Source organism: Lithobates pipiens, unplaced genomic scaffold (assembly GCF_037356315.1).
Source record: "Lithobates pipiens isolate NorthernLeopardFrog02 unplaced genomic scaffold, aLitPip1_a1.2 Scaffold_19, whole genome shotgun sequence".
NCBI lineage: Eukaryota > Metazoa > Chordata > Amphibia > Anura > Ranidae > Lithobates > Lithobates pipiens.
Genome location: NW_027507764.1, coordinates 464,390,876 through 464,413,578, shown reverse-complemented (window position 1 = coordinate 464,413,578; position 22,703 = coordinate 464,390,876). Strand labels below are relative to the sequence as shown.

Here is a 22,703-nt window from a genome sequence, read left to right as displayed (position 1 = left end):
TGTATATACACACATATATATATATATATATATATATATATATATATATATACACACATTTGTGTATAGTATTAAAGTACCATGGTATACATTTTGTAATACAAATGTAATTCCATTAAATTGACATTAAAAATATATTTGGTATATTATACCCCTAAAAGAATGTGGAAAATAAGCAGAAAACCTAATGATGATTGCCCCAGATGTGGGGCATCAGGAGATCTTCTTCATATGGTGTGGAAGTGCCCAAAACTGTATTGGTACTGGATAGAAATTGTACATAGAATCAACAGGATCTTTAATACCACCCTGAAACCAGAAGCCAAGACTTGTCTATTGGGGATCATGGAAAGGGGTAGAACCTCTGCTGTAACAAAGACATCTATATTAAGATGCCTTTATCAGGCCAGACGGTTAATTGCGATGAACTGGCAGGCAAAAAGACCTCCAATACTACAAGCATGGGTAAATGCCATAAACTCTACAATCTGGTGTGAACGAGCGATGTTTATAAGACAAAATAACTTATAACTGGATGGGATAGCGGAGGATTAGAATTAACGCTCACCCACTCGGTTTGGTGTGGGTTGGGAGCTCCCTCCTTGATATCCCTTATTTCTGTCCCTGATGTGCCCTGCCATCTCCCTGCCGGCTAACCAGAATAGGGTTGGCCGGGGCCAGCAGCACGTGTTCGTAGCATGGGGTTTTGGGGGGGGGGGGGTGTTTAGCAGGCGGGTCAGGGACAACTAGCATGTTGTGCATGACTTCGCCTGCGTTGTTAGGTACATTTTTAATGAAAGAATTTTTATTTCTTGATGTGATATATGTTTTTTCCCTTTGTTCGGGAAATCAAGTCTTATGTAAAAAAATATTTTTCAATAAAAAGTAATCAGTTAAAAAAAAATATATTTGGTATGAAATTAGAAAATAACTTAGCAGCAAAACAACAAATACTCTTGCACAAGTGTGTTGATCAGGTGATCTAGAGTTCGAAATGGTTAGTGTCTCAGGCCTTGCTGCCCTCCAGGATAGGGATATCCTAGCAGTCAAGCAAAGAAAAAGAGGGGGCACCAGCCTTGTGCAGGGTGATCCATCAGTTATGAGAGTATTTGGGATCGAGTTAATTGGGGATGATCTAGACGCAGGGAGGAGATACCAGAAGCTATGTAAGCGAGAAGCCTTCTGGATCTTCACCCTTGGCATTCTCACCCCTGGAGGTCTCAACGAAGATCCCGAGATATGTAAAATAGTGTAAAATAATAGTGTACTCAGCAAAAAAAGAATGAGATCCCCATTTAGAAATGATATTCATCTACTATGTTCCATCAATTAGTCATCTGGGTAGGAAACCTTGCCCTGGCTTTCCTATGTTAGATATGTTTAATTTATTAATGAACTCATTTTTTCAGGCTCTGCTGGTACACACCATGCCCCAACAGTTATTGTGAGCATTTTCATTCAGACATTCTATGTGTATGTATACATTGTATGGGGGGTGTGTGTATGTGGACATGTGTGTACACATATATCTCTCTCACTTGGTTGGTATAGTTATGCATCTCTCTCTCTTGGTTGGTTCATTTACCAACTTTTTAAGTTATTTACCAATTTCATATCAAATGCATTTTTAAGGTCAATTTTATGGAACTCAATTTGTATTACAAAATGTATACCATGGTATTTTAATAAGATATACTAATTTATATATATATATATATATATATATATATATATACCCCAGCTACAGTTATAGATGCTTATGGCTTAGTACTTTTGTATTGTGCATCTATATCCACATTTGTGTATTTGTATATATGTCAATATATGTCATAATAAATAATGTCAATATGTCAGCATAACTATTTCCCATCTGTATATCCATCGATGTGTATGTATTCTATCCTGTTCAAGTGTCTATATAGGTCGCCTGCTGCAGACTGATCCAATCCCAGAGGGGCTCAGGCTCCTTTGTTCCATCTTGATGCGAAGGGTGAGATAGACAATGTATATTTACTTGTCTTCCCCCTTATCTCTATGTCTATTCATGTTTTTACATAAAGGTAGAATTGTCTGCTTCGTCCACTATGTGAAGTCTACATCAAAATGGAAGACGCTACCAACAGCGGCTGACGTAATTTCCTGTGCGACTGTGGGCAAACAGGAAGTGATGCCTGGTAGGCACTTCTGGGTTTTCCGGAAAGTAAACAAAACAGCGTGCGTTCCAGACTCTAATCTGACCACTAAGATGAAGCATTAGCGCCACTGGTGTGGTAGCCACCACATAAAGCTGCAGTCGATGTAAGCATGTACAGGTATGGATCAACCTACCAACACATGGTAAGACCCAGGCTCATATAGTATTACATGTAATGTTGGTTGGCCATCAGGCATCTTTATGTACATAGCACTGGATTGTCTCTCACACTGGCTATAGAGATCCGCTATGTCAATCTGTGAGCTCACATGTTCGCACTATATGGCGGGAATTTGGTGCTACATGTTATACGTATATACATATTGTGGAGTTGTCACTCTAGTCCTGCTCCTCCCCACTGGAACGCCCATAATTAGTGGACGGGCCCTGGGGCCCTTCTGGGATGGGTTCTATGGATGCATTTGGGTATTTAAATAGCTGAAGGAGGTAGCACTGCCAGGCTCTGAGGAAGAAGGTACTCATTCGAAACACGTCAGCCAGCAGTGATTCCCATGTCCTCTCCTTCATCACCTGGAGACTGTTGATACCAGACCAATTGCCATCAGCTTTTTATTTGTTGTCCGAGTATTTTTTGTTTTGCTGCTATCAAAAATCGGTTGGGGACTCCTGCTGCAGAGTGTGTGTTGTTTTCCAGCGGGGCTATTGTTCAGTATATAGCTGCTTCTTGAAGTGATGATAGTGAAATACATTGAAGAAAGACAGCTAAGAAGATCTTCACTAGCTAAAGGTTTTACCACCAGTATTAACATTTTGAATCTGAGACTATAACTAATGAAGAGACTACTGTGATTGAAACCGATAAACAGACTCCAGATAGAGAGGACAACATAATATCATTATTTTACAAATTGAAAGAGCTACTAAAAAGAGAGATGTTGCAGTGGTGGGATATCCTGCTACTGCAGAGAGAGAATAAGAGAATACCAAGAGGGTTAAGAATAACGAAATGATGCTAATTTCTTGACGAAGATCTCAAAGAGAGCTGGATAAAATGTCTGCACGAATGTAACCGATTGTGGTTACAATACATTATTACTCAGAGAGCAAAATCTCTGCTATCCATATAGACATTTGTATTCTACAAGAAGAATTATCCACATTCTCTGATATTGTGACATTTGATAGTTTGGGATCAGAAAGTGAAAGTGAATGAGCAAATGACGGAATATGAAGCTAACCTTATAAGTAAAAAGTCAGGTAAATTTGAGCGAGATCGGATGGACTACCTGAATGGTCGGGGGTTCAACTGGAAAAAGGTCAACACTACCATTAATAACAAAAACCATAGGAAAGATTGTGAATATCATTCTAGTGAAAATGAGCATACACATTTCACTTCATATAATAATACAAATACTGTACAAATCCAAGAACATCATATATTTCAGCCTCAGACTGATACATATAAGACTAGTTACACTCAATCAAAAAACGTCAGGATTAAAAACAACTCTTAAGCCCCATACACACTATTACATTTTCTGCTGATTTTTGTCTTCAGATTTACCAAAACCAGGGCCTGCCTGATTGCATACAAAACTCCTAAGGTTTGACCTCATATTATATGGTTTTGGTAAATCTGAAGGAAAAAAATCAGCAGAAAATCTGAGTATGGGGCTTAAGTACAAAGGGAAGAAGAAAAGTGGCCAGAACAGGAGAGGGAAGGCTGGATATACACCATTACACCAGGACTGGTCAGATCACCAGGTGCAAATATAGGAGAAAAAACTAAAAGAAAACAAATACAGCCACCATATATAATGATTGGTATGCTGTAATATATTACATTTTTGGTTTTGGGCTTGAAGTATATTTCCTGGAACAAAATTTCTAGCAGGTGTATGTACTTGCCAAGCTGTTTAATGAGCATTTATCAAAAAAAAGCTCCTGGTCCCAACATATCCCACACTGTTTTTTGATCCATAAACACAGAACCTCCAGCAGCATATAACGATTTTGAGATTTTCCCCAGCACTGAGGAGATACCCTAGGGCTTGTGTGGTTAGAGTATTTAAGTTCTACCTCACCATAATGGTACACGATGTCTACAACATGTAATCTCACTTACTGAATATATTTGCCTGGTAACTACCTGTGAACATTGTACCTTTTTGGGACCGTCTCCTCTGCCTGTATCCATTGTATTCATAACCCAACCTATCTGTTGCCACCCGTGGCCTTATTTTAGAACACGTAACTTTGCCCTGATGAAAATGGCATTATTCAGCAGGCAGCAGCATTCCCACATACCCAGTCATCAGACCTGTAACTTTTTCGAGAAAGTCAGAAGGTAAGTGGCTGTAACAGGGTCAGATCTGTGCCAGATGTTTGTGAACACCAAAAAATGCACACGTACCAGGCTTTACATGTTTGCCATTTGAGTCAGCATCTCAGACCATTAAGATTTCTTTTGAAGAGAAAATGAGAGGATACATGTACACATTATTATGCATGCACTTGGATGGGAAAAAGGCTGTTGCTAGATCTACTTGATTGAAAGAGTTGCTTTGAAAGTCATCGTCTGTCCTCATCCTAGGAACACTTATCTAGATCATAATATATTTAGTGGTATGTCATCCAATGCATATTAGTTAAAATGATGTGAACCGTTTTATTGTTGAAAATATCAGTAGTAAATTGATTTATGAAAACATGCAAATGTTTCTTGTATTTAAGAGGCAAATTCCTTCTCTATGAAAATTGTCCTTATTCTTCAGAGATAGAAGCTGCTGCTGCTGCTGCTGGTGGTCCATATGCCATAATAAACTGTAAGAGCTGGTGCTGGTATTCTCTCAGGTATTTATCTCGCTGACATAAACTACTCTCATCCACCAGCTCAACTGGAAATAGAGGATTATGGGATACAGAAAACACTGAGCTGCCTGCATGAAAACACAGGTGTAAAGTCACTTACATAGCTTCACTTGAAACAAAAATAATGAATAAACTTGAAAAACATCCAGTAATGCACTTGGAGTACTTTGTTTTAAAAAGGAGCATAAGACTGCATGATTCTAGATTTGTCTGCAATTGATAGCATGAAATGAAACATGCTGGAGTTGCACTAGGTTAAAATCGAATGCGGAAAAGTAGCTTTTGTTTTTGTCAAATGGTTTATCGTAAAACAAAGTGCAGCTATGCTCTGGGCTGAGCTTTATTTCTGAGGTAAAGGTTAAGTTCATCTTTCAGGAAAAAAATAATAAATAAATAATATTTTTGCAAAAAAAAAAAAAAAAAGTGTATTTTTTTTTTCCCTAAGGGAGCATGCAAAGCATTGTACTGGCAATCAGTGGCTCATGAGTGCAATGTCGGGCTCCTGCAGACACACCCTCCACCTTTCTTGCCTGTGCTTCTGTACGGGCTTTCTGTTAGAAAGCTGGAGGAAGTGTCAGTGGACTACAAGGGTGCTCATCAGCACCCTCATGGTCTATTGAGAACTACAAGACAGGACTTGGAGTTTCTTCACTCACAGATCCCTGTGAATGAATTTATGTATCTGTATGTTGTTTCTTCTGTTTTGAAAAGCCTATTAGTGGGACCAGGGGATGCCCCACTGGTTTGGGGAATCTTCTCAGGACCCCTGGCGGCCTTATGGAACAGGTCTATCCTCTACTGCTGTGTGAGTTCCCATTCTCCTCTATGTTTACATGACCTCTTTTGGCTGTTATTTGGCTAATCTGTGTGATAACTGTCAATGCTAGCCCCTGTGTGGGTGCAACTATTGCATGTTGGCTACTTGCTAAACTCAAATAAAAATTATTGAAACAGAAAAGCCTATTAGTAAAGATGGAATGACTGAATGTTTCATTACAGAGCCTCAATTCAAATGTATAACTCTTATTGTGACAATGGGTGCTTGTGGGTAGACAATTCTTTGCACCTAAGACAATATGATGGTGTTTTCCAGGGAATACTGAAGCATTCACATCATTAAAGCGCCTAATCTAATCTACACAATTCTCTTTGGTGGAAGCCATTTCACCTATGATTATCAAAATCAGAAATCAAGAGGTTTTACACTGCTTGACACTGTAATGGGGACATAGTTATAACGTAGCGAATCTGACATTCAGCAAACGTTCACTTTCAGGTGCAAATGTTTTTAAGTACAGTAATTTATTCAGCAGTAGCAGCAGCAAATGTTTGGTGAAAGTCACATTTGCTATTTTATAAGAGACTCCAAGGAACCGTTGGCTCCTGTAGCTTATTGCTACCTAGGCACAGTCATACAAGTGTCTTATGGTGAGTGAAAGAGTTAGAGAATCTATTTCCAAAAACTAAAATGCAGAATATTGTGGTTAAGCAGTCTGTAGATTTGGTGGCTGCAATTGTTTTAATTTTTCATGCTAAGCTTTTTTTCAGCAAGTACTTCCTGTGTCTAAACAAGATTTTAGTATAATTTTAAGCAGTAAAGTAACAGGACCCTGCGAATGAAGGAAATAATACATATTCAACCCATTTACCTTCAAAATATTTAACCCTTATCTTGTATATATCATAGATATTCATATTTTATACTTTTTTATAATCAAATTAATTGCAGAGGAAAAAAAAACATTTACCGTGTTTCAGAGTAAGAGAAGCTTCAAATAATAAAATGGCAACCAAAGCATCTTCTTCTGTCACTTCCTTTCTCAAACTTAACTTTGCGTGTGCTTCTGCCATTGAAGAACTAAAAATAAAAAGAGATTAATATTGGATGCAGGATTAAATCTAATTTTTCTTGTAATTATCCTCTGTCTTCACAATAAGCACTGCTTTTTCCACATATACATATATGATTAATGTACTATGAGGTGCTTATGTTATACTAAAGTACTCACAGGTGTCTCAGTGCTGATGCTGAAATTTTAGATCCACTACTGTCTGTCCTTATCCTCCTGCTTGCCAAATAATAACTCTGGAGTAATGTTTCAGCCTCAAGGCTAAAGGTCACCTTTAAACTCTTTGCATAAGAAATTAGCTAAACAAGTAAAACACAGCAAATTATTTTTAAACAAATGCAGAGTAGTAATTAAGTTAGTAGTGTTATACAGGCATACCCCTGTATTTCTATGTTTATAAACTAAAATGTCTGCTGTAAGAAACATTCTATATTTGTGAACTACCAACACAACCACCTAAATTTTGCCAACAATCTAGGACAATAGAATGTGATAATCTGTAAAACAATACTAATACAATGAAATACCTCAAGCTCTGCAAGAATGGGTTCTTTAATCGCATAGGCAAAAGGACTCAGCTGAAATTCAAGCTGTTGGTGGCCATGCCAAGAGCACCTGGCTTGACAAACTTCAATTAGGAAAACAAAAAAGAGCTGGACAGAAAAAAATTCAGCTTTTCAAGAGTGGGATCTGAACCCACAACCTCTGCTGCATCCAAGAGCAGCTCTTCTTGCTGAAGCACCAGAGATGCTGGACAGCATCCTGTCTGATCCCTTGCATAATCGTTTTTTGTACCTTATTCCTGGTGGTGAACCTTGAAATCCTTGTTCCTTCCTGGAACTTAAGCCAAGCCTTTGTACTTTTGTTCCAGATTATTGTGCTCTCTCCAGCCAATATCTTGCTCTTTTGCCTACCTGTAACTGTCCTTATCTCCACTCCACTACTATCTTTATTGACCTTTGGCTTGTTCCTTGACTCTGCTTAAGCTTGATCCCAACCTGCAACCACCTGTTACCAACCTTTGACTTTTTTGCTGACTAATACTATGCTTCTGCTTGATCCCCATCTGCTACTGGGCCCTGGCTTCCTCTCCTCCTGGTGGGCTGATCCTGAGGACTGTGACATGGTACTAACACACAGCAAAGCCCATCCCCACCATCAGTGGCTTTGGTGAATACTAGTTAGATCTTAAATCCTGCACCTCGGGTTAATCGTGCCATCTGCCAGGCTTACTTGCTTGTATACTTACGATATCCAGCTGGCCGGTGCTTGACCTCATGACACAGCTGAACATTGGCCACAGCCTGTCAGCTGCAGCCACTGTTGGGATATTCTGACAGCCACAGGTGCCAGTTCTTAGAATACAATAGGCAGATGTAGGAGATTCCTTCATAACCAAAACTTGTATACTTATGTACTTATCCAGCTGGTTGGCGGGAGCCTCTCTGCTAGTGTAGCTACTGGTCTCTGAGCCTAATCCCTGACTGTGAAACAGTGACCACAGCCCATCTACTACAGTGACTGTTCAGGTATTCTGACAGCCCCAGGAGGCAGCTGTCAGACTACAATAGCCAGCTGCAGGAGATTCCTTCATGTATACCATTTACTCTGGATAGGGGAGTCTATAGCTTTCCCTAGTTCAGCCCCTGGGGTGAACAAAAGAAAACTTTACATACGTGGCCAGATTCCGACCCGACAGTAGATGCCAATTTTGGATTAAGCCTGAACAGAGATGTTAGGGAGAAGGAAAGATGAAGGTATTGTCAAAGGGTGATCTCTGGGAAATGCAATCTTAGCATGCATTTACCACAAAATAAGTACATAAGAGGTCTGTCCAGAAAGTATCCAGTTGTGTAATATGAAAAATAGAAACATTTATTGAAGAAGATACAAGATAGAGGAAACCTCACATACCTCTCCCAGCATCTCTTCTACTATTCAAAACACTCTGCAAAATCCTTTACTGGAATCACTTTCTCAATCAAAAAACACAGTTAACATGGTCTTGATCTTGCTGCTACTTTGCCATGCCCTGCCCTCTTGGGAGTGGAGAACCAACCATTGGGATGACTAGGACTTAATTTCTGGATAATAGCCGTAGACCCATAATTTATCTCTGGTTATGATCTTCTTGAGGAAATCTGGTTCATTGGTAGCAGTTTAAAGCAAGTCATTAGCAACTGCAGCATGATGTTTCTTCTGCTCTCGTAGCAAAAGCTGTGGAAGGCATTTTTCCACAACAGGTTTCATGCCAAGATCCTGCATCAAAATCTTAGACCCAGCGTTTTTTTAAAATTCCCAGATCAGTTTCTAGTTCTCACACTGTCAGTTGCTGATCTTTGTTGGTTGTAGTCAAAACACGTGCAACATTCTCTGGTTCTTCCAGAACATGGATCAATTTCAACAGATTCTCGACCATCTTTGAAGCATTTGTGCCACACTTTTATCTGCATGGCACTTATTGCATAATCCCCGAAAGCCTTCTGAATCATCCAAATAGTTTCTGCAGAGGAATGCTCAAATATAACGCAAAATTTGATGCAGATTCGTTGCTCTACTCACTCAGTACACATGCTCACCTAATGGCATCTAGAGCCCCCACTGACTATTAAAGTCAAAGTCATCATTATTCACGCATGTGCATTCCAGTTTACTCTCTTTGGCTGAGAGGTTACATCAAAGATGCACAAACCGTTCTCATTATATTAACAGAGGCTGGATTTTTTCTGGACATACCTCGTATATTTGATGTTATCTTTAGGCTACGTTCACAGTAGCCTGCATGGCAAAACACTGCGTTTTGCTGTACAGGCTATTGTCAGTGTTGGTATTTTTTTTTACACCAAAAGTGAAGTTAATGTTATTGATGTATTGTTCTTCTCTTCATATAGATAGTTACCAATATGTTATGTTGTAACATTTAACATTCACATCAGTTATAAAAAACAAAGTAGTAATAATGTTTAAAATGATAGATGCATAAATTGCTGATTTTGTGCTACCTACCTCTTCAAAGTCTTGTGTGGTGAACTGTTCAGATGCAGGGTAGAGAGGCGATCCAGGATTTACTGCCCTTAGTAGGCTGTGTTGTACAAGAGGCACAGTTGGGTGACTAAGAGATGACTCATTGCAGTAAACCAACATTCCAAATGCATCCATGACGTTGATTGGTATCATACTTAAATCCTGAATACGTAATGAGAATATTTCACTTAATTTATTATACGTTTTTATGGTAACCATACAACAGATTTAAAAATGTATCCACATGTCTCTGACATGAAATATACTATATAGCTTCCCTGGAATTTGCTTACGTTTCTTGTAATATGTGCACTGTAATTGGGTCAGATATTGCACATCCAAAAGTATGCTGGGATGTAATGTTTCTTACTATAACTGTGAGGCTGATCATATGATTATAGTGTAGAAACCTTGACATAAACTGGAATGTTCCTAACAAATTTTAGTGTTTAAAGCTAGCCTGTAGCAAGACTCAAGGAATCTGAGCTGGCTTGAAGAATCAAGAAAATGGCAGCCTGATGGATCATATTCCAAGGGATCTGCTATACATAAGAATGTCCAGGAAAGTTTAGGGCAAGCTTTCTGCCAGATAGAGATTGCATGCAGGCCGCAGCTCTCAGCTCCTTAAGATATCTGTGATTGCTTGCCTGGGACCTAAGAACCAGGCTGCTACTGCTGTAACTAGGGCCATAAATACCAGTATTTAAAGTATCCTTTGTTTTTGGAAGAATGCTACTGAAGATTTTAGGACCACCAATTAGATGCTTCTAAAGGATTAATTTCTAACTGGTAGGTTACCGCTGAGACATAAGAACCACCATCAAGTTTAGATAGTTACATAGTTAGTAAGGTTGAATAAAGACAGCAGTCCATCCAGTTCAACCTGAGTGAGTGTCTACAATTGTGCTGATCCCTGTACATTGCACATTCACATTGGTCCCTACCTTCAAGGAGCCCACAATACAAGGTCCCCCATTCATATACTAGGGCCAATTTTGGACAGAAGCCAATTAACCTACCTGCATGTCTTTGGACAGTTTGATGCTATAAAGAAGGTCTGATGTATTTTTGTTGTTTTACGGTATCCTTTACCGCTAACCCTCTCTCCTTAGACACCTTGGCAATAATTTTTTGCAAAAATAACAATTGGAGTCCTTGAAGCCTGTTTGTTTGCTACTGCTGGTGGGTTGATGAGCATCTAAGTTCAGCTCCAGGATAGATCACTGTTTGGAAAGCAGGAGAGCCTGGCAAAATACAGCAGCTCATTTGAGGTCAGTGCTACAGAAGTAAATGCTACCCCCCTCATTTAGCACTCAATTTAAAAAAAAGTCCAGCAAGAGACCTGGTAAGAATAACATTATTATCTACAGGTCCAAAGCACCTACAGATCTGCAATAAAACTGTTTAAGATAATATGCATAGATAGTCTATGTTTTAGAGCTTAAATGAAGGAAGATCCTAGAGGCCTAGATCCCTTTAGGGAGTGTTGAAACTATAGTGCTGACTCTAGTGTTCCCTGATGCATGTACAGATGTGCTAGATGACTCTGTGCACTCAGACTTTTATCAAGTACCAGGTTTGTAAATATAGATTTTGCTGAATTCTTGCAGTCCCTCTTTTTGATAACTAGCTACCAATTTTTTTTGTATAATTCTTTTTTATTGTGTGTATGTGCTGTTTGCAAACCATTGTTCACTTTACTTACCATCTGTCCAATAAAGGTGTTTTCTCTCGGATTGCACTTCTTAAAAGAGAAATCTGCATATGCCCAGAAATTACACTGAAGAGGTATAAATATCTGGTGATCCACATCTATTCCATATTTCTTCCCAGGTATGAACACAACCATGTTTCTACTCTCCAAAACTATGACAAAAAGCACTATTAGCAGCTCATCATTGATTAAGGGATCGCTGGAACTGAGTTTAATGTTATTATTTTATAGTTACCGGACTTTAAATGGTCAAGCTTGTCTTTTTTATTTGAATTTATATCTCCAATAAAGCAGACTCCTCCTTTTGCCATTAAAGCACTGCCAGCATGGATAATAGCAGTCCCTGTCCCATGTTCATCTTTTCTTACAGTAGCAAAGATGTCACTGAAAGGTGTATGTCGCACTCCACGTGGTAGAAGGCCCACACTGTAACTCATCAGTCTGAAAAACAGATGTTATCTGCTCTTTTTAATTGTTACACCTTTTCCCCATTGTTGTAAAATGAATAAGTGTGCAAATGAATAATAGTGAGTATATTCAGGAGTTAGACAGAAAGTTTTTATGAACTAAATTTCTTTGAAACTTCTTTGAAAGAAAATAACAAAAAAATGAAATGAATAGGGCAGGCTGGGGTGTTATAGTGCTAGGTTAGGACTTTATGTAGTGATATATGCAGTAACTTACAGCATGCCCAGAGATGAAGACACTCGGGCTGCAGTGTCCTCACCTCTTTCTCCTTCAGATGTGGGATCAGCCAGAGTGAAGGAGTCTGTGGGAGGAGTGGAGGAGACAGCCACACCCCCAGATCTGCCCACCAATCCGGCTACCTCCGGAGACATTGGAAATTCGAGGGACAGCTTAAGATGGGGGAGTGTTACAGGCAGGCTCCCCCACAAGGCTCGGCTGTCCCAGGACTCCTTCTCCTCATTGGCTTAGACAGCAGCGGGAGCCATTGGCTCTCACTGTTGTCAATCACAACAATTGAGCCAATGAGGAGAGAGCAGTGGCGTGGCTGAACCACAACTCTATTTGGGTGATTTATGAAAGGCAAATCCACTTTGCACTGCAAGTGCACTTGGAAGTGCAGTCGCTCTAAATCTAAGGGGTAGATCTGAAATGAGTGGAAGCTCTGCTGATTTTATCATGCAATCATGTACAAGCTAAAATGCTGTTTTTTATTTTTCTTGCGTGTCCCCCTCGGATCTACAGCAACTTTACTTCAAAGTGCACTTGCAGTGCAAAGTGGATTTTCGTTTAGTAAATAACACCCTATGTGTCTTATGGGCACATAGAGCAGGGCTCAGGAGTGAGCACACACCAGTTCCCCTATAGATAGTTTCTTCCTATTAGGGGCACTGGTCAAAGGGGGGGGGTAGGAGTGCCGGGGGGAAACCTCAGAAAAGGAGGATCGGGGCTACTCTGTGTAAAACTACTGCACAGAGCAGGTAAGTATAGCATGTTTGTTATTATTTATTTTTAAAGCTGAACCTTTAATACCACTTTAAAGTAAAGTAAAGGCAAAACTTTTTGTTTTTGTTTTGGACAGGGGGCGATGGATTACAACAGTCTCATCAGTTTTTATTGCTGTTTGTGTCCCCTTTGGGGAGATTCACCTTCTCTATTTATCCTGTTTACTATTATTATTGACAGTGAAAGAAAAGAAAATTGCTAATTTGGGGTTTTCTCCAGAACAGGAACAGAGGGGAAATCTTCCAAAGGGGACACTAGTTCTGGAGACTTGGGGGTACCCAAGAAATTCCCTTAATTTGCAGGGATTTCCTCTTACTTCCTGTTTTGGCTATGAAAGGAAGTGAAGGTAAAGCTCTCCAATGGGATAAACATGGCAAAAATAAAACTGACAGGGGAGTTATAACCCTCCCTTACTTTATCCAAAATTGAAAAAAAAAAGGTTTTCCTATAGTTCTCCTTTTACTTTTTTAGGTATTATTAATATGCACTGACCATAATAAATAAGGAAAACAAAAACCACTTCCTATAAAATATAAGATATGCCAAAAGATGGAGCTGGGTTTTAAATTGCATGGGATAAACATTTTTTTCAATGTACATTTTAAGGGGGAATGAAATCCTAACAACGAACTTCTCTTATTTATACCCATTTGATCTGTTAAATATAGGATTGAAAGTGTTTTGTTATATCTGTTCGATATGTGCAAAAAATACCTGTTGATCTTTTCAGAAAATGTGTTAGCTGAGAACTTGTTTGTGCCCTATGCCTGTAACTAATATCAGCTACATTATTCTCAGCTATCTTCAAAGACTACAGAACCACACCCTTCTGTGTTATGGAGAGGAGGAAAACGGGGCATTCCTGTAGTCCTATTCTGTTTCTTTTATTATACAAAAGAGGGAGTGAGCATTGTGTAAGGTTGATTTACTAACACAGGGTAGTGCTAAATCTGGTGCAGCTTTGCATAAAAATCAATCAACTTCCAGGTTTTAGGCCCCCATCACACCCGTGGACCAATCGGGTCCACCTGTTTGTTTTTATAAGGCGGACCTGATCAGACCATCCATAGCTCTCTATGGGGTGGCAGATGCCAGGGGACATGTGTCTGCCAACAACAGACGGATGCGAATATGTCAGGCGTATCGAATCAGATGACAATCAGATGGAAATGGACATGCAATCAGATTCCATCTGACAACCACACAGAGGAGAGCGAGCTGTGTCCACTCTGCATAGCGGAGCGGACACGGACCTATCATCTGCCGGCTCAGTGGAGAGATTGAGTGGATTCGCTCTGCCTGAAAGGGGCCTTACTGTCAAAGTTAATTGAAGAAGCTGATTGATTTTATATACAGCGCTGCACCATATTTTGCACTCTCCAGTTTTAGTAAATCAACCCATGTGTTATTGACAGAATCACCAAGTGAAAATAAAGAAAAAAAATCTTGAAAAAGAAAACTAATGCAGCCACCACAACTATGGATTGGCAAACCTGCAATATATAAAATTTTTGTTTTTGGGTTCAGATAGAGTTTAATTAAAATACCTCTCTACAATTAGTGTCTCACGTGTCACTACCAAAAGGTCGATGGTATTTCCAATGTCTTCATCTTCATTACATGTTTGTACAAGGCTGAGTAGCAGGCAGAGTTTAAGAGTATTGTATGTCCCCACTGGGACAACTTGTGAAGCAAAGATATTTGCAAGTACTCCTGTGAAAATCCATGGGGAACCAAAGGTCTTTGCATAAAGTTCTCGAAGTGGCTCACTTATGGTCAGAGAACCTAACAGAAAAATCAAGATATAAAGATATCACCATAAGGTAGACAGTTGTTACATCCACAAAAGTCCTTGTACAAGACATTCTTTGCTCATAAAGGATAACACCAACTGACCTTTCAGTTTAAAGCAGCCACAAGTGCCCAAGTCTGTCTGGGTAGCTAAAATGATGACATTTATACACCTAAGCACCTAGTTACACCAATATTTTATGGCCAGAACTCAGGTCTCATGCCGTAAAAAGGTTGGAGGAAAAAGAAAAGGCAATAGGAAAAGGAAAAAAAAAGCAAATACAAGAATGCTCTCCATTTTGCACACAAATCTTCCATCTCATTCAGGCTCCAGGAGTCTGGTTATAAGTTGCTAACCAGATAGTATAATGTCCCTGTGAGACTAGACTGAATGTTCTTGAATGTCAATTCTAATTGCTGGAGATGCAGGGGTTCTAGGGGTACGCTGCTCCATATATTTTTTTCAAGCCCACACATCTGACCTTTCTGGTTCAATGTCTGTGCCTTAAAGAATATGGAAACTCAACATTTCATGTTCCTGATACGTGCCTGCTGTACCAGGTACTTGTATGAAAAAGTCTTCTGTTCTTCTTGTATTGCTTTCTTTGTGTGAAAATCCCTGGTGTTCCTGCCAGTCCCTCTGCTTTCCTATTAAAAACTGTCCACACTAAGCAGGAGAACAAACTGCGGTCAGTTCTCTAGCTGTTCTGGAAACCCAGCCTGCTCTCCTCCAAAGATCAGACTTGGAAGCTCAGTGTTCTGGTGTTTCTCCTCACCCAGCCCTTATGCACCTGAGTATAAAGGGAATGTGATGACTTATAAAAAAGGGGGAAAATGTATTTATAATGTTTTATTTTTATTTTTATATATCTCTACACAAATGTTTTGCCTTTCTTTTCTATTTTAAACGGAATGTGTTGTTTTACAAGGTATGGATTTAGAATCACTTAATTTCAGAACTTATTGGACTATTCCTTGCAGACAATCTAGCAGCATGTCTACTACATCTCAGTTCAGTAACAAAGCAGAAATACCACCATTTGTTGGTAATTCATTATAATAAGATGCTGCCAGGGCCCATATCCCATCTCACTGAAAATATAATAATGGTTTAAAACACTAATGGACACTGTGTAAATGGAAGACCTTATGATGTTTTTTAGGAAGCAGGAGGACTGTTTTCATAAGACATGGTCCTGTTAGACCCAATTCAAATTTTCAGCTAAATGCAAAGAAATAATGGGAACCTAGCTCTCTAGGGTGACCTCCCAAAGTAAGCACAGGGCCAGTACTGAAGGTGTAAAGTCCTATCTGTAATGATACCACCATTCTAGTTGAGATCAATTTACTGTTGCATAATATGATCCTAGACTCTCCAAATCAAGGAATTTTGATATGTAATACTTGTCTGTATTTCTATATTACTGTGTTTGTTGCCTTGGATAAATACAGAATACAAAAAAAAAACAGAAACAATTAAGTACTGTTTGTAATACTTTTTTATTTGCACTAACATACAATTTTTCAGGACAAGCTTTCGGGTTATGTTCCCTTCTTCAATGTCCAAGCATAATATTGCTTTACCCTTGAAGAAGGGGACATATCCCAAAAGCTTGTCCTGAAAAATTCTATGTTAGTGCAAATAAAAAAGGTATCACAGACAGTACTAAATTGTTTTGGTTGCAAGTGCACTAATACAGCTACAACCACCTCAAGCAAAAAAACAAAAAAAAAAACAAAAAAAAAACCAGGTAGTCTAAAATCACAAAGTATACCATAGGAATATGACCATAGTTATAAGAAACATTCTTTAATTATCTTCTTTCTCACTGACAGAATCATTTTAGCTTGGCTTAGAAGATATACTGTATATATATATATATATATATATATATATATATATATATATATATATATATATATATATATATGTATGAAAGATGAAAAGATGTACTGTATTCCTAGAGGGTACTGCACTTACTCTCTGATATGTACTGATGAATATTATTTGCTTCTATGCAAAAAGATAGTTGAGAACCATCAGGCCCACATACTGGAATTCCTACTACTCTATACCTTCCCCCTATTTTCATCCTGTTAATTAACTCATCTACAAGAAAAAGAAAACAAACATGTTATTTAGATGACGTGATTTCGAATTTTCAGTGTAGGTATTAAAACACTTGCAGTCAGAAAAAAGAAGTTCAAAATGCAGGTAACCTAATGTAATGTACGTTTAATGAGGTCCATTCACACCACAATGTGTGCATTAAGTGCAAGTTAAGTTAAGTGCAAATGTACATATGCTGTCATGCTGCATTGCTGTGCGTCGTGTTTTAACGTGCACTTTTCTTCTTACTTTATGGAACCTGCAAAGGGTCTACATCATGGCAGAGGGGCCAAACTTGTGTGGGTCTCCTGTTTTACCTGTGCGCTGATGTGCGTTGTGTTGTGCTAACAGGCATCACTATGCTTTCCTTACACTAACATCAGTGGGAACTGCTCCAATTCACATCTCTTATTTTTTTAAAGCTCCTTGCTTTGGCATGAGCTGAAATAATTGTGCCAACACATCTGGTGTGAAAGGACCCTTATGGTGATTACTATTTTTAATGGGAACATAAAGGGCCAATAAATACAAAAGACGTTACCTCTGACATATACAGCATATGATTGGAATCGGCTTTTCTCATAGGTTGCATATTGTCCCTGGAGAACATGTAATGACTTTGCATCTGTTAACTCAACCACCTGTTTATCTGAGTACAATATAAAAAAATTAACTTTATTTTTTTTGTCTACAGACAAATATTTAGGCTTATGTGAAATACAAATTCTAAACCATAGCACATACCACCAAGAACTCTATACTTCATGTCTTCCTTTAGTGGTGACGAACATAAATCGCACATAAAGTCTTGTCCTACAGTGGCTAATTCTGTAGCCCCAGGTATGTGGACTCGGATATACTGAAAATCTAATTGACATAATCATAATAATATAATTAGTAAAGTGCATTAAGTTGAACATTTTTATTTTTTAAGCAAAACTGTGTTTGCTAGGCAAAGCAGCATCTTCACTTAAATGCTGCCTGCCCATTCCTGCATCCAGTATCTTCACCTCCTTATTCCTATCCTGGCAAAAGTAAAGACATATTATCCAGTACTTAGGTGCAGGGCTGCAATTAAATATCATAAGGCCCCTTACAGTTTACCTGTCAGGGCCCCTTCCATCCCATAGTGTGGGAAGAGGAGGTAAGCAGAAGAAAGATTTGGACTGACGCTTTGCTGTTCTCTTGCACTCTGCTGAAATGATGGTGCACTAAGGATGCCTATAGTCAGCCTCTGCTGGGCTTGTGCCCCCCTGCTTACTCTCTCAAGACATAGCCAGATACAGGACTGCTTCCTGTACCCCTTTATCAGCAGCCTTGTGCACAGTGGTCTGCTATAACTACAGCACGGTCTCTAGGGAAATAATTATTTAGTGGAGTGCATTGATATAATGGCATTACAGCACAGCACAAAGAGAGAGGTATATTGCAAAACAATACACTGATATTATAATATTACAGTACAACACACAGGTGCATATTATAGCACAGTGCACTATATTGGTACAGTGTACAGCATAGTACAGTAACATCATAGTAGTAATAGCACAGAGAGAGCTTTATTATAGTACAGTGCATTGACTTAATGATATTATAGAATTGTGCACAACGGCATATAATAGCACAGGGCACTCATATGATGGTATTACAGCATGGATCACAAGGGCATATTATATCACAGTGCACTGATATATTGCTTTTACAACAATAGGTACAGAGAGGGGTATATTACAAATCATTACACTGATACAATAGTTTTACAGGACAGCACACAGAGTTGTATTATAGAAGAGGTATATTATTGTGCAGTGAACTAATATCATCCTATACCAGTATAGTACTCTGATATAGGCATTTGATAGTACAGTGCACTGATATTCTACAGTAGGGATAAGCCAAACACCCCCCCGGTTCGGTTCGCACCAGAACTTTCTAATGGACCCCAAATTCGTACGAACGTTAGAACCCCATTGAAGTCTATGGGACTCGAACGTTCGAAATTAAAAGTGCTAATTTTAATGGCTGTATTTTAAGATACTGTCCTAAAAAGGGTTTGGGGACCTGGCTCCTGCCCCAGGGGACATGGGTCAATGCAAAAAAAAGTTTTAAAAACGTCAGTTTTGGCGGGAGCACTGATTTTAATGACGATTAAAGTGAAATATTCCTTTAAATATCGTGCCTGGGGGGTGTCTATGGTATGCCTGTGAAGTGACACGTGTTTCCCGTGTTTAGAACAGTCCCTGCACAAAATGACATTTAACAGAAATAACGTAATTTAAAACTGCTTGCGGTTTTAATGTTATATCTGGTTCCTGCAATATGGTTGAAAATAATTGAGAAAAATGGCATGGGTAGCCCTCCCTGCCCATTACCAGCCCCTTTGGGTCTTGTACGGATATTAAGGGGAACCCCGTACCCATATTAAAAAAAAGGAAATACGTGTGGCCCCCAGGCCCTACATACTCAGAACAGCAGTATACAGGCGGTGCAAACAAGACAGGGACTGTGTAGGTTTGTTGTGTTAAGTTGAATCTGTTTGTAACCTGTTTTCAACTGCTACATTTTTAAAGTGTAGCTCCAGTCAAAAAAACTATTTTTAAGCTTTTTGGAAAACATAGGGAAGGGTTTTGGTGTTGGTGTTGGTTTAGCCACAACATTGTAAGCCCTCAAAGTGACTCTTGGTGGGCGCTGGAGCCCCCTGCTGTGAAAGATTATATCAAGAATTGTAATTACATGCCATTGTTGAACAGTGGTAGAAAAATTGACCTTTGGTGGTTGTGGTGCTGGTGACACAACACTATAAGTCCTCACAGTTACTCTGGGTGGGCACAGAAACGGGCCCTCCTGGGAAATATTATATCAAGAATTGTAATTACATGTCCCTGTTAAACAGGGGCTGAAAAATTGGGCTGCTGGCACTGGTGCTGGTGCCACGACACTGCAACCTCTCCCATATACTCTAGTTGTAGTGCAGGAATGAGCCCTGCTGAAAAGCATTGCATCAAAAATTGTAATTAAACGCCCCTGTTAAACAGGGGCAGAAAAATTGGGCCTTAGGCACTGGTGCTGGTGCCACGACACTGCAACCTCTCCCATATATGGACAATGATATAGCGCTCTATTCAAAACAAACAAAATATATAAAAAAGTTCATAAACAAGAAAATAGTGAATGGCTTCAAAATACGATATCCTCAGATATGATGATCACATCCAAAGGCAGAAGAAGGAATAGTCATAATCCATTTCATACGCAGAGGAGGAGGGGAACCGTCACCAACACCCAAAAACACTGACTCTTACCATAGATGTACAGATAAAAACGCATGTAGTAAATCACCAAGGGGGAGGCAGTTTTCTATGCTGATTTCCCTTCGTCTACAGAAGCGCAATCATCTCAATGGGAATCGTCCAATGGGAAAAGAGGATTCTTATTTCTGTTTAGTAGGCACTTCACTTCCCAGGAACTGCTTAAATCTCCAGACCAACAGTCCTCCCAAAAACCATAGAAAACATAAAACAAAGTGGCCTCATTGCGCAGATATACTGATAAACCAATAATCTTTTTATTCTCTAAAACCGTAGTTGAACTCACATTTAAGATGAGATATACAGGCATCAAATGACAATCGGCTACAGATGGAAAGAACGAATGAAGACCACTCCTGTGCTCCTTCTGATGTCACCAGGTCCCAAAAAACGCCCGACGTTTCGCCACCAACGTGCGTCCTCAGGGGCATGACTATGGGGGGCATGATTATGACTATTCCTTCTTCTGCCTTTGGATGTGATCATCATATCTGAGGATATCGTATTTTGAAGCCATTCACTATTTTCTTGTTTATGAACTTTTTTATATATTTTGTTTGTTTTGAATAGAGCGCTATATCATTGTCCATATATCTTTATATATTGTTTCCAGCAATATTTGTGTTAGCAGCTATTTTTGTTTTATATAGATTGATTTTGCTTTTTAGCGCAACAAATTTTTTCACTTAACCTCTCCCATATACTCTAGTTTTAGTGCAGGAATTAGCCCTGCTGCAAAGCATTGCATCAAAAATTGTAATTAAACGCCCCTGTTAAACAGGGGCAGAAAAATTGGGCCTTAGGTACTGGTGCTGGTGCCACGACACTGCAACCTCTCCCATATACTCTAGTTTTAGTGCAGGAATTAGCCCTGCTGCAAAGCATTGCATCAAAAATTGTAATTAAATGCCCCTGTTAAACAGGGGCAGAAAAATTGGGCTGATGGCATCACCCAGACGGTGTATACTGGGTTCAGAGCACGCAGACAGCACGCACAATCTCCTACCACTGACTGCAAGCTCTATTTAAAACGAGCAAGATAGCTAGCTATATAGATGGATATAGCGGTGTATACTGGGTTCAGTGCACGCAGACAGCACGCACAATCGCCTACCACTGACTGCAAGCTCTATTTAAAACGAGCAAGATAGTTAGCTATATAGGTGGATATAGCGGTGTATACTGGGTTCAGAGCACGCAGACAGCACTCACAATCTCCTACCACTGACTGCAAGCTCTATTAAAAAAGAGAAATATAGCTAGCTATATATATATATATATATATATATATATATATATATCACATGGTGACCCCGCCCCCTTACGATGTCACAGTCCCGGAGGATGCTGGGACTGTCGCCATGTGACATCAATCCATGTGACCAACCCATGTGACATAAAGCCATGTGACACCGCCCCTTGTCCCTATATAAGTGGCAGCGCAGCACGTCCCTGGCATTGCGGCCGGAGAGATCGTCGAGTCAACATCTCCTGGAGAAGAAGAAGAAGAAGAAGAACGGAAGGCGGCGGTGGCGACAGAAGACCGGGCCACCGCCTGTAAAAGAGCTAGAAGAAGGCGCGGTGGCCCGGCAGAAGAACCGAAGAGGGGGACAAGACCCCCGAAGTCGGAAGAAGAGGCCGGCGGCGAGGAAGAAAGCCGGACTCCTCTGCTAGCAAAAGAGCTACAAGAAGATAGCGGAGGAGTCCGGCGAGAAGACCCCCGAAGACGGAAGACCCCCGGAGCTGTGCAATAAAGTATTTTATCTCGTGTGTTGTGTTTTTTTTGTACTTTTATTTTACAGGTGAATGGGTAGGGGTACATTGTACCCCATACTCATTCACATAGGGTGGGGGGCCGGTATCCGGGGGCCCCTTTATTAAAGGGGGCTCCCGGATTCCGATAAGCCCCCCGCCCGCAGACCCCAACAACCAACGGCCAGGGTTGTCGGGAAGAGGCCCTTGTCCTCATCAACATGGGGACAAGGTGCTTTGGGGTGGGGGGGCCGCGCGGCCCCCCCTTCCCCAAGGCACCCCCCATGTTGAGGGCACGTGGCCTGGTGCGGCTCAGGAGGGGGGGCGCTCGCTCGCCCCCCTTTCCTGGCCAGCCGGGTAGCGTGCTCGGACAAGGGTCTGTTGTGGACTTGGGGGGGACCCCCACGCCGATTTTTTTCGGCGTTGGGGTTCCCCTTTAAGTCCATACCAGGCGGCGGGGCCTGCGACGTCTCCTTCGCGGGCCCCGCCTACCTGGAGACCCGCTCGAAATGAGCGGACTTTCCTCTGCGTGTGTGGGCGAGTCCGTTCATTTCAAAAGTAGGGCGGATAGTACGGCGGACATAGTACGCCGTATTAGTCCACTCAAAAAGTGCCATGTGTGGGCAAGTAGCCCGTTCGGAAAGTCTGACGGACA

General features: G+C 40.2%; 1 protein-coding gene across 1 annotated transcript in view; it reads right to left on the bottom strand.

Annotated features, from left to right (window-relative positions):
- Positions 1-4,898: 4,898 nt before the first annotated feature.
- MCMDC2 (minichromosome maintenance domain containing 2) overlaps positions 4,899-22,703 on the bottom strand; it is a 44,626-nt gene continuing 26,821 nt past the window's right edge. The window contains exons 5-14 of the mRNA XM_077492826.1: positions 17,733-17,855; positions 17,530-17,637; positions 16,860-16,988; positions 14,635-14,872; positions 11,853-12,058; positions 11,609-11,769; positions 9,886-10,065; positions 7,039-7,178; positions 6,778-6,887; positions 4,899-5,097 (exon numbers count right to left, since the gene is read on the bottom strand). Coding sequence (XP_077348952.1) covers positions 4,922-5,097; positions 6,778-6,887; positions 7,039-7,178; positions 9,886-10,065; positions 11,609-11,769; positions 11,853-12,058; positions 14,635-14,872; positions 16,860-16,988; positions 17,530-17,637; positions 17,733-17,855 — 1,571 coding nt within the window. The 3' untranslated portion in view covers positions 4,899-4,921. The remainder of the gene's footprint in view (positions 5,098-6,777; positions 6,888-7,038; positions 7,179-9,885; positions 10,066-11,608; positions 11,770-11,852; positions 12,059-14,634; positions 14,873-16,859; positions 16,989-17,529; positions 17,638-17,732; positions 17,856-22,703) is intronic.